The sequence below is a fragment of the Gorilla gorilla genome, chromosome 10 (genome assembly GCF_029281585.2).
Source record: "Gorilla gorilla gorilla isolate KB3781 chromosome 10, NHGRI_mGorGor1-v2.1_pri, whole genome shotgun sequence".
Taxonomy (NCBI): domain Eukaryota; kingdom Metazoa; phylum Chordata; class Mammalia; order Primates; family Hominidae; genus Gorilla; species Gorilla gorilla.
Genome location: NC_073234.2, coordinates 121,839,288 through 121,852,674, shown reverse-complemented (window position 1 = coordinate 121,852,674; position 13,387 = coordinate 121,839,288). Strand labels below are relative to the sequence as shown.

At 38.0% G+C, this 13,387-nt stretch overlaps 1 protein-coding gene across 1 annotated transcript in view; it reads right to left on the bottom strand.

The window, feature by feature from the left end:
- Positions 1–13,387, bottom strand: part of POLR3B (RNA polymerase III subunit B) — a 147,506-nt gene that overhangs the window by 71,379 nt on the left and 62,740 nt on the right. Inside the window, exons 13-15 of the mRNA XM_019038901.4 lie at positions 5,410–5,571; positions 2,299–2,499; positions 291–453 (exon numbers count right to left, since the gene is read on the bottom strand). Coding sequence (XP_018894446.1) covers positions 291–453; positions 2,299–2,499; positions 5,410–5,571 — 526 coding nt within the window. The remainder of the gene's footprint in view (positions 1–290; positions 454–2,298; positions 2,500–5,409; positions 5,572–13,387) is intronic.

Sequence of the window (13,387 nt, the reverse complement as noted above, 5' to 3'; positions counted from 1 at the left end):
TGTTGAACCTTATTCCACTAAGGATATGCCAGCAACTGCAAAAGGGGAGAAAGCAGCCACTTTCTGCAAAGTTACCCTTTAGCTCTGATAGCTATATCCTCTCAGAACCTTGGATAACCCAGCCAAAAAAGTAACTGTTTCTGTTATCATTGTATTTTCTACCTTTAAGTGAAGGTCAACCTGGGCCCAGAATTAAAGTCTATCTGTGCTTTAAATACCAGGATAATAATGGATTCCCTCCCCCTCTTCACAGACTATCTAGGACCAACATGTCTCTATAATATACCCACCATTAAGAAAGACAAGAAACACATTTGGGTAAGAGAGCTCTTCCCCACATAATAAATTCACATCTTCTACTCCCAAGTTACTGGCTAATTTAACAATGGGTCCATCTTCCATATCAGTTGTGATGTGTGTCATAAGGGCCAAGTTTTTAACCAAACCACATGCCTAAAAAACAAAAGATGGTCATTTCTAAGAATGAACATTAGTAATACAAAGTACAGTTTACATCTGAAAATAGCTCACTACTTTGCTGGCAGCAATGCAAAGCAGTACAACTTTGTAGGGGATACTGTGGTGATTCACACAAATGCGTTTAAAAAATATATATATCCCTTAACTCAGGGGAATTTCTCTTCATAACAAGCAAGGATATAAAATAGATTTAGATACAGAAATGCTCAGCACAGTACTATTTGTAATTGTAAATGTTGATGGCATCATAAACGCCCAACAAAACTGATTACATTAACAATTACTCCCAGACATTGGAACATTACAGTCCTTATGATGACATTGTATAAAATAAGTAAAGGAAAACATTAATAAATGCAGCTACATAAAAATATAAAACTTCTGGCCTGAAATGAGAGACTGTATAAAATAACTGGCCAGTGCCCTTAAGTTTCTTGGTCACGAAAGGTAAATAAAGACAGACTGAAAAACTCTTTCAGATGAAAAGAGACAAGGAGACATGACAACTAAAAACAATGTGTGATTCTGGATCAGAAAAAAAGACAACAGTGGGACAACTGGCAAAATTTGAATAAGATCCATAGATTATAGTATTGTTCAATGTCATGAGGCTGATAACAGTGCTATGGTTACATAAGATGTTCACAGTTGGGAATCTAGATGAAAGATTGTGGAAAATCTTTGTACCAGTTTCATCACTTTTTTGTACATCTAAAATTATTTCAAAATGAAAAGAAAAGAAATCTTTTTAAACATCTATGCAACCCGGTACAGTTCTAAAACAAAAATACCAACAAGGACAGAATATAGCAAATAGGAAAAAAATACTTAAGACAGGTGACTTGTAAGATTGTATCTTCAGGTCTTAGAACCATCTGCTGCAGTAATGTACAAAATAGCTACTTTTTTGAAGTTAGCTGAAGCAATCTCTGGGAAATGAAATGTTTCAAAGTTCAAGATATATAAATTATGCAAAATTTGACAAACTGGATAATTTTAGTGTCAATTTCCATATGGTTTAAGATAAATTAAATAGTTTCTAAAAATCGCAGCTCTATACAGACTCCTATTTTCATCTCTTCCAAATAATAAATTCCTACACTTTGGACCCTACATCTTTTACTTGTTGTAATTATTAATTCAGCATATATTCATGGGGCCTGTACTCTAACCAAGGCTCTATGTTAGGAGCTTGAGATACAATGGTGAACCTTCCTTCCTCCAGAATTTTACAATTTAGAAGGAATAGAATCAAGTGAAACTAACAATGTTAACACAAAGGAGAAAGGACCGTGACACAGGGAGTAGCAGGTGCTATAGAAGTAAACCCATGTAAACTCCCTGGCTTGATGTTTAGGCAATTGCTTGTGTTTCCAATATAAGTGAGTCAAAATCCACATTAGGTCATGGACTGTATACTCCTAATTGGCTGTGACTGAGCCTACCTAAGGACAATAAGGAGCTGCTCAAAAAGAGCCCCTCATGAGCATGAGAGGTGGTAGGTCTTTCAATCTGCCTTCACAGTCTTATCCCCTCTGTGCATGTTTTGATTTTGGGATAAACTAAAATAATAAAGAGAAACATGGACTATATTACTTTTAGCTAACATACTGAATCAAATGCTTCTGCAGGTCCTAGTTTTAGAATGATACTAATGTAGTCTTCCAAGCATGTCAATATTTATTCGCCAGATAAATGACAGACCAAAGAAAGGATATGGCCTGGAGATGGGAACAGAAGCAGACCTTCCCACCCCACCCCATGCACAGACATAGGTATCGCCTCTTACACAGCATCAAGACTCCTCAGATTCCTTACCTCTCCTTCAGGAGTGTCCGAAGGACACAGCATTCCCCACTGAGATGGCTGGAGGGAGCGAGGACCACTCACTTTTCTCGTTTTTTCAAACTGGGAAGAGATTCTTGTCATCATGCCCAGTGCGGATATATATGACAAGCGAGACAGCACTTGGGTTACACCCTGGCGGTCCATTTTAAATCTCTTTAAAGACCAATTTCCCTGTAGGGAGATGAAAGACATAAGACTATTCCTAACCCAATCCTATGTTGTCTGATACCGTGCGGTCACTCCAAGGAGTTCATTACAGGAGCTTCATGCTTACGAAATTAGAACCATGACATATATTCAGAAATCAAAGTGTCACAATTAAAATGAAAGTTTAGTCAAGTCACTTGCTGGGGTTTTCTAGGAAGATAATGAACATTACTATGTCTAGCAACCATCTCAGAATTATTCGACGTATAACCTTACCACATCAGAGCACTCACCTTCTGAGGAACTAATTCTATAATGAAGAGCCAGTTCAACCAGAGATTTCCATGGGAAGTCATAAGCTAACTGATAAAACACCAGCAATTTCTATACACATTTAAAGGAAAACTAGTATGAAGCTCAAAGAGATCATTTCATGTAGGAATGTGCTATTATTTGGATGTTTTCCAAAGTTAGTCTTAAGAACAGGAAAATGTAGCAACAGAAAAATAACTCAGATATCATTTACTTAGGATAATGAACAAACTGAAGGCTTCTTAATTAAGGTTTAAGGAATCTAAAAATAGTATATATATTCATATTAAGAAACATATATTCTCTGTGGCCACTGTGTCATTAAAATAGATTCATATGAACTAAATCTTGAACATTAAATTTACTTTATCTTCTTATGCATTAAATATGTTGTATTATTTTAAATATATTTTATAATTGTATTAATTGTATACATTAAAAATATTCTCAAGGATAAAGATTAAGATTAGAAATTTTTGAAATTTAAATTCATGGTAACATGAATTAACAGTAGAAAACAGTATTCATCAAAAAAGCAAAGCAGGCCGGGTGTGTTGGCTCACGCCTATAATTCCAGCACTTTGGGAGGCCGAGGTGGGTGGATCACCTCAGGTCAGGAGTTCGAGACCAGCCTGCCAACGTGGCAAAACCTCATCTCTACTAAGAATACAAAAACTAGCTGGGCGTGGTGGTGCGCGTCTGTATTTCTAGCTATGTGGGAGGATCACTTGAGCCCAAAAGGCAGGAGCTGCAGGGAGCTGAGATTGCACCACTGTACTCCAGCCTCGAAGTAAGACGCTGTCCAAAAAAAACAAAAAGAGCAAAGCAGACAATAAGATTTGCTCACAATTCTAAAGAGAAAAACTGTACCTGCCATGGTTCTTCATTCCTCCTCAGAGGACCCAATAAAAGCCAGGAATGTTCTCTTGAGAAAAATGCACATAGAAACAAGAACAAAAATTTTATATTCATTTTTGGACTCTTGTAGATCCCAGGTTAAAAACCCTTGTAGCAGAAAAACTGCTAAGGCTTCAGGAAAAGATTAGATGATCTGTTTGCATTAAAATATGTAACTTTGGGGGAGCTCCCTCACAAATTACAGTTTGCTCACTGTTATAGTGAAGATCAATCACTTTGGAACCTTGAGTTTCTGAAACGTGGGAAAGAGCTAAACTCTTAAGAAACCCTATTATAAGGCAAAGAAACAGAGCAACCATATATATCCCACAAATGAACCTCTCATATTATTACTTATTTCATTAACTCCTTTTATCCTTGGAGGCAGAATGAATCTAGTAAACTGACTTATGCCCACAGAGTAAGAGCAAATAAGGTAAATAAGTATTCAGCACACAGCTAAAATAAGGCAGCAGCTGTTGGCAAGCAGCAAGTAGATGGGAGTGAAGCCAAGATGTTCAGCAAGAGAATTTGTTCTTGTATTCTGTAGGAGTATTACAAAAGGGAGAGACGAGAAACAGACAAGAGGGCTAAAAATGCTCCTTTGAGAAAAATGTATTTGGTAAAAGCATTCTGCTAATAGCAGCATTAAGAATTTTAAAGGTTGATCTTTTTCTGTTGCCTAGAGTGGGGCACACCTGTAACTAGGCCTGCTACTGATTTTTGTAATAAGCAGTTCTATCAGGGAGGTAAAGCAGTTTTCTTTAGGAGCAAAAGAACTATTCAAAATAGCTCTTTTGACCTGAAAATCATGGGTGAGGAAGCAAGGAAAAGTAATTCTAACAGAAGTTTGTTCAAGCATTCTTTGGAAGATTCTCTTCAAATATTCAGGGATCCACCTCAGACAACTTTGGGCCACTAGAGTTTATGTGCCTAAATAGGGACAAAGTCCTGGTTCTCCTCAAATTTAGATGTAGCTGTCACTGTATGGGCCACTCACATAGACCCACTATAAAGTTCTAAAGTCAAGTATTGAAGCAAGTTTGCACTAATTCTTTCATCATTAAGGGAATCAACATGGTAGATTATACTATGCTTTGTTGGGGCAAAATCTCATCCATAAAACTAATTTTATGTCTGGCATGCAAAACATGAACCAGACTTCATCAGATAGACCTATAGTTGGTATGCTTTAAGAAAGGAAGCAAAAACCCATCTGATAACCTTTTATGAATAGCCTGAGACCCTGACTACATAGCAGCTGCCGAGAACTGAATTCATCCAGAACTGAATTCATTGCTTATGTGAGGAACAGCTGATAGGTCTTTGAAGAATATAAACCTCCTGTGAAATGAAACATTTTGTATTATTTTGGACAAAAGGTTGATAATTAATAAACCTGCCTGAAATGCATCAATTTTACTACAGAATAAAATAGGGGAAGTATTCTTTAAAAGAATGGTTATTAACAGTTCAATGAAGATTTTTCCTCTATATAAGAGTATCTATTTTCTTATTGCCTCATATAACAGCAACTATAATTTGGCAGGAAAGTTATAGTAATAAACACTTCAGACTTTCTTTCAAAGTAGAAATTTGCACTTTGTAAACATTCGTTTTGATATATATATTTCACCTGGATTCTCAAAGTGCTTTAAGTTTCTGTTCTATTGAATAGGTTTACAAATAAATTACAAAATCCTAAAAGAGTGACTGAAGACTTACGGTAGAAATAGCATTCACCATGCCATTGGTGATCTGGTCTTGGCGCATGTGTTTGACAACATCAAACTGGGCTGCTCTTTGCTTAGGAATCACCTGGTCGGCAATCTTTTTCATTTCAGAATTAAATTTTTTGAACAAATCTTCAAAAAGAAGAGATAAAAGCTAAAAAAAAAAAAAAAAGGTATATAGTGATTTTTCAAAAAGCATTGCTAGATTATTTTAATAAATTTTAGGTCTTAAGATTTTTAAAAAATAAGATGGAGAAAGTGCTTAAAACAGAAAAAAAATTGGTATTTTCAAATTCAGTTTGACAGATATGTACATAATTTTCTATGTGCTTAACACCGTGCTAGGCATTTAAACGAGAGCAAAGATGATGACATACTCACCGCATTCAAAGACATTTTCTTTAGACCAGTCACTTCTAGACTTTCAGATTTCATTGACCAATGACCTAATCTTTAATTTTACAGATAAAGTTATATATTAAAACCAAAAAGGATGGGGGGGGGGGACGGTGGAGAAGAATTACCATTATAAACTCTGAAGATATCCAAGATGTTTCCTGTATCATTGGTAAAGGTATAAATTGGTACAATCACTTAGGAAACAGTTTGCCATTATCTACCCATCCCTGTGCCCCAACAGTTCCTCTCCTAGTTATACCTGCTGCAGGAGTGTTTCTCAAACTTTAGCATGTGTAGTAATCACTCTGAGGGATTGTTAAAACACAAATTGCACCCGGGCGTGGTGGCTCACGCCTGTAATCCCAGCACTTTGGGAGGCCAAGGTGGGTTGATCACGAGGTCAGGAGTTCAAGACCAGCCTGGCCAAGATGGTGAAACCCTGTCTCTACTAAAAATACAAAAATTAGCTGGAGTTCAAGACCAGCCTGGCCAAGATGGTGAAACCCTGTCTCTACTAAAAATACAAAAATTAGCCGGGTCTGGTGGCGGGTGTCTGTAATCCCAGCTATTTGGGAAGCTGAAGCAGAGAACTGCTTGAACTCAGGAGGTAGAGGTTGCAGTGAGCCGAGATTGCGCCACTACACTCCAGCCTGAGGGACAGAGTGAGACTCTGTCTTAAACACACACACACACACACACACACACACAAATTGCAGGCCCTGCCCTTACAATTTCCAGCTTAGTAGGTCTAAGGTAGTGCCCACGAGTATGAATGCCTAATCAGCTCCCAGGAGATGACAGTGTTGCTGGCAGGAGGAGGGCACTCAAGATACTTATACTAGCTATTCGTAGCAGCTAAAATCTGGAAACCATACAAATAATATATAGACAAACTGTGGTAGACTCGTATAATGAAACACTGTAAAACAATGAAAATGAACAAAAAATAACTAACCACAAAATCACGGCTGAATATTAAAAACAAATACTCAGCAAAAGAAACCAGACATAAAACAACATATATATGGCATGATTCCATTTATATAAGGTTCAAAACCCAGCACAACTACATTATATTGTTTAGAAAGGTACAACTAGGTGGTTAAACTTTAAAGAAAAGTTAGGATGCAAATAGTGTAATTGAAGGAATCAGCTAAAATTTTAAGGACTTCTTAAAGGCCAAATGTGGACTGCCACACAAGTTCAGAATTCTTCTGAAGCCCAGGCACAAGAAGTGTCCACTCCCACTCACAAGTTCCTTTCTGTGGAGTGCTCATGAAAGGCTGCAGTGAGGAGAAAACCTGAGAAAGACCCCTTTGTTGGAAAACAGGCAATAAAACCCTACCTACCTACTTCCCTGGGCTTTCTTGCATAGGAAGCAACACCTAAGTCCCTGGGAAGGGGGCAGGACACCCTCCTGCCTGGCAAAGTCCCAGGAGGCAAAAATAACCTCTTCTCAGAGAGGGACAGAAGCAAAAGCTGTCTGTCCCTAATCCCCCAGGCTCTCCCAACAAACTCTGCACCTACAGTAACTAGCAACAACAGTCTACCCCCGGAAGAGGTCCAGCAAACCCTCTGATTCCAGGAAAAGGTGCAATGCCAGAGAGAAGAGGAGGGAGAAGTATCTTTCCCTAGGGGAGGAGCAGGAAACCTGGTTGGGCAAAGATCCTGCACTGATACACAGCAGGGGCCAGATACCACAGGGAGGGGCAGGAAACTGAAAGCTTTCCTTTAGAAAATGTGGGGAAAAGAAAAGATTGCCCATTCTCAACACTCCTATTCAACATTGTATTGGAGGTGCCATTCAGTTCCATAGGACAAGATAAAGAAATAAAAGATATAAATATTGGAAAAGAAGCAATAAAACTGTCTTTACTTGCAGATAATATGTTCATCCACATAGAAAATCCAAAAGAATCTAAGAAAAAAACCTTAATAGAAATAGTACATGTGTTTAGCAAGTTTGCAAGATACAAGGCCAATAAACACAAAGCAACTGAAAATTACTAAAAGAAATTAAAGAAGGCCGGGCACGGTGGCTCACGCCTGTAATCCCAGCACTTTGGGAGGCCGAGGCGGGTGGATCACGAGGTCAGGAGATCGAGACCATCTTGGCTAACACGGTGAAACCCCGTCTCTACTAAAAATACAAAAAATTAGCCGGGCGAGGTGGCGGGCGCCTGTAGTCCCAGCTATTCGGGAGGCTGAGGCAGGAGAATGGCGTAAACCCCGGGGGGCGGAGCCTGCAGTGAGCCGAGATCGCGCCACTGCACTCCAGCCTGGGCGACAGAGCGAGACTCCGTCTCAAAAAAAAAAAAAAAAAAAGAAATTAAAGAAAATTTCAATAGGTGAGATGATATGTTCATGGATTGGAAAGCTAAATATTATTTAGATATCAGTTCTCCCCAAATTGACCTACAAATTCAAATGCAATATCAATGAAAAAGGTTGCAGGCTTTTATTTATTTATTTGTGAAAATGGAGAAGCTAATTCTAAAACTTAAGTAAAAATGTTAAAATTCCTAAGTTTATAATAATACTCAGAGAAAAAACACCTTCACTATTCACTTCTGGAGGAAATTAGAGAACTAAATCATTATTCTGCAAACAGGCTTAAAAAAAAAATCTAGCAAGCATTTACCCCACCTTTCCCATGGAAATTATGTTTCAGGGTAACGAAAGGGATGACAATGAAAGTACTCTTTTTAAAAAAATTCCAGCTAATAAATGGACCACGATGAAAATGTTAGAATAACACTGTTTTGCATGCCCTAATGAGATAATGAATAAAGGAAATGATCATCATCAGATGCTAAATAAAACTATCAGGAGAAAAGTTGATGGGGAACTTAATAATGGATGAATCAGGGACCCAAACACCTAAACCCAATGATCAATTTCAATGGCACAAAAAGTGGATAAAATCAGACATACAGGATAGGATATACTCCCACCACCCATGAAGTGTTCTAGTCCCAAAAACTAAACCAAAACAAAACCGGAATACCATCTATCCTCTAGATTTAACTCCTGGTTTATAAGAAATTTAGGAGGGAGAGGAATATATATATATGTTAAAAGACACCATGAGGGCTGGGCTCGGTGGCTCACGCCTGTAATCCCAACACTTTGGGAGGCTGAGGCGGGCGGATCATGAGGTCAGGAGTTTGAGACCAGCCTCAGCAACATGGTGAAACCCCATCTCTACTAAAAATACAAAAATTAGCCAGGCATGGTGGCGGGTGCCTATAATCCCAGCTACTCAGGAGGCTGAGGTAGGAGAATCACTTGAACCCGGGAGGCGGAGGTTGCAATGAGCCGAGATTGTGCCACTGCACTCTAGCCTGGGCAACAGAGCAAGACTCTTGTCCCGAGGAAAAAAAAAAAAGACACCATAAGGATATGTGAGTTAATTTTAGGTGTCAGCTTGACTGGGTTAAGGAATGCCCAGAAGGTTGGAAAAGCATTACTTCTGGGTGTGTCTCTGAGGGTGTTTCTGGAAGAGATTGACATTTCAATCAGTGGGCTGAGTAAGGAAGATCCGCCCTCAACCAACGTCAGCAGGCATCATCCAATCTTTTGAGGACTCATATAGAACACAAAATCAGAAGAAAGGCAAATTTATTCTCTCTTCTGGAGCTGAGACACCCATTTTCTCCTGGCCTTGGACATCAGAACTCTAGGTTCTCAGGCATTCAGCCTCAGTCTGAGAGTTAACACCATCACCTCCCTGGCTCTCAGACCTTTGGACTTGGACTAAACTATACCGCTAGCTTCTCTGGTTCTCCAGCTTGCAGACAGCACATTGTGGGACTTCTCTGTCTCCATAATCACATGTGCCAATTCCCATAATAAATTCCTTCCTATCTTATCTATCTATCTAAAAAATTTTAATGTGTGAAAAGGTGTGAAAAATTTTAGTCATGTCTTTTAGGGACACATTTTTAAGTATTTACAGAATGTGATTTGACATCTGAGATAATGAAATGATTTGATGGTGACAATTTGTTTAAACAACATAATTTGGGGAATAAGGGGAGGGGAAAGAGTTGAGAAGGGTACAGATGAAACAAGATTGCCTTCTACTGATAACAGTTGAAGGTCTGTGATGGATATATGGCAGTTAATTTTACTATTCTATTTTTGTATATTTTTGAAAATGTTCATATTTTTATTTAAAATGTCTACCAAAAACCCTTAAAAACTTAAAAATAAATCTGAAAGAGGTGCAAGACCCTCATGAATAAAATTATAAATCTTTACTGAAAAACATCACAGAAAACCAAAATAAATGAAAAGAAAATATTCATGGATAAAAAGTCTACATATTTGAAGATTACAAAACTTCTCCAAATTGATCTATAGTTCCAATGCAATGCCAATTAGAATCCCTAGAAGACTTACTTTGATGAAAATTGACAAAATAATTCCAAAATTTATATGGAAAAGCTAAGACCCTGAAATAGCCAAGACACTCCTAAAAAAGGTAAAGGTACTAATGAATACATAGACAAGCTGACCAATGGATAGACCAAAGAGTCCAGAAAAGATCTGCACATACAATAAAACTTGTTATATGATAGAGATGCATTTTGGATCAGTGAGGAAATGAAAGACTATACAATAAATGGAGCTGGGACAACCAGTTATCCATTTAGAAAACAAATGAAATTGGATTCCTTACTTCATTCCAGATGAACAAAAGAACAAATACTAAACACACAAGTTTAAAAAATAAAGAGCACTGTATTAGTCTGCTCTTGCATTGCTATAAAGAAACAACTGAGACTATATACTTTATAAAGAAAAGAGGTTTAATTGGTTCATGGTTCTGCAGGCTGTATAGGAAGCATGATGCTGGCCATCTGCTCAGTTTCTGGGGAGGCCTCAGGAAACTTACAATTATGGCAGAAGGCAAAGGGGAAGCAAGCATGTCTTATATGGCCAGAGCAGGAAGAAGAGGGAGAAGGGGGCGACGCTACACATTTTTAAGCAACCAGATCTCATGAGAATTCTACCAAGAAAATGGCACTAGGAGGATGGTACTAAGCCATTAAAAACCACCCCCATGATCCAATCACCTCCCACCAGGCCCCACCTCCAGCATCGGGGATTACATGTCAACATGAGATTTGGGTGGGGACACAGATCCAAACCATATCAAGCACTATTAAAAGTTAGATAAGTTGACAAATGGCTGCAACTAAAAGCACAAATTAGTAGCACTTTAAAATACTATAAAGTTGGCCGGGCACCGTGGCTCATGCCTGTAATCCTAGCACTTTGGGAGGCTGAGACGGGTGGATCACTTGAGGTCAGGAGTTCGAGACCAGCCTGGCCAACATGGTGAAACTCCATCTCTACTAAAAATACAAAAATTAGCTGGGTGTGGTGGTGCATGCCTGTAATCCCAGCTACTTGGGAGGCTGAGGCAGGAGGATCGCCTGAACCCAGGAAGTGGAGGTTGCAGTAAGTAGAGATCATGCCATTGCACTCCAGCCTGGGCGACAGAGCCAGACTCTGTCTCAAAAAAAAAAAAAAAATATATATATATATATAAAGTTATTAAAACAAGAATTTAGACTGGAAAAGGGTATCTGCAACACATATAACAAAAAATTAGGAAGCAAAATATACAAAAATCTCCTTGAAATCAGTAACAAAAATGGGAACAACCCAAAAGACATTTCAAAGAAAACAGGAATAGTCAATAAGTACATGAAAAGGGGCTCAACCTCATTAGTAATGTAGAAAATGCAAATTAAGACCACAAGGAGATGCCATTTTGCATCTATTAGACAAAAACTTAAAAGTTTGATACTAAGTCATGGGACAGAGCTCATCAGAAATTCATATACAACGTAATGTAGAAATACTTGGCAAACTAGTTTGACATTCTGCAGTTCAGGTAAAAATTTAACTTGACTCTGACTCCATGACTAGGCAATCCTCCTTAGAGAAACTCTTGCATATGGAAACCAGGAGATATAAATAAGAATGCCAGTGTTGTTGTGTGTTTTTTTTTAATGTCAAATGGGTAGAAACAATACAAAGTCCTTGATCAGTAGAATGAATAAAGTGGTATTCATCATACTGTATCACATCTTGACACAATGGAAAACAGAAATGAAAATGAACTACAGTAACATGCAACAATATAGACACATCTTAATGTTGAAAGAAGAAAAAAATTGCAGAGAAATTATACGGTATATGGATCTATTTCTATAAAGTTCAAAAGTAAGCAAAGCTTATACTGTAATAAATAATTTTAAAACTTTAAAATTAAAGATGTAAATGATATAATAAATCAAGAAATTAAAAAATGCAAAAGTTCAGGATGGTAGGGGAAAATGAAGAATGGAGTACGGGGTACATAGGTAAATGAAATGCTATTGGTAATAGTCTAGTTGTTGAGTAGTGGCCTTGAGGTTGTTCATTTTATTTGTACCCTTCATAACACATAAATGTAACATTTTAATTTTTATGTTAAAAATTACCTATAAATGCTATTAAACCACAGTGATATTTTAAAACAGTGTGATTATGGAAGCCAAATCAACGGGATAGAACAGTAAGTCATGAAAACAGACTAGGCAGCTCTGTTTCCCGAATTGGTAGAGTAGGTCCTATCAGACGGATTCATCTGCAGATAATAATTATAAATTCTGGACAAAACATTTAAAAACTTTTTGAAGGCACTAGGGAGTGTCCAAAAGCAGGACACTGAGAGTGAATGGCACTGGGTACACATCTCATTTTTAAGGCTTTTCACCTAAGGGTAGGCCACGCTAATAAAAAGGGTCCAAGCCACATTGGGAAGCTGAAACTCAGAGAAAGACCCGCAGTCTTACTGGATTGAAGAAACAGAAGAAAAAGATCTGAACTACTGGATTTGAGTAGCTGGAAGGTGAAGGGGAATTCCATAAAGGAGAGAACCCAAGGAAGAAAACTCCAAACTATATACATAAACTTTGCCCAAATCTCTGGCTGATCCCTGAAGCAAACATTGAGGGGTGTGGCCCATGTCCATCCCCACCCCCGTGCCCCACTGCCCCACATCTGGGTGGGGACTATTTGACCAATAGAATAAACATAAGTGATGCTGTGACTTTCAGTCTAGGTCACTAAGGTCACACAGTTTCTTGTCTATGGGAAACACTTACTCTTAGATTCCTGAGCCACCGAATGTGACAACTCTGGAAAGGCCTGAGCCTAGCTTTCCAGCCCTTCCCACCAACCTCTAGCAGAACATCAACCAACTAACCTCCATCAACACTATGTGAAACAAAAGAATCAAATAGCCAAGTCCTGCCTGAATTCTTGACCCACAAAACTGTGAGGTATGTATAATAAAATGGTTGTTGTTTTAAGCCACCATTTTGAGATAGCATGTAACAGAGTAACACATAACCAGAATGCCAGTTATATCAAGTTCATTAAAAAAAAAAAAAAAAAAAAAGCAAAACTAAATATCTGGCTCACTATAAATAAAAAAACAGGTAGACTTCTTCAGTAACATAACAGATATTATGCATACTAAATACTCCTATACAATTAATTCTATTAGT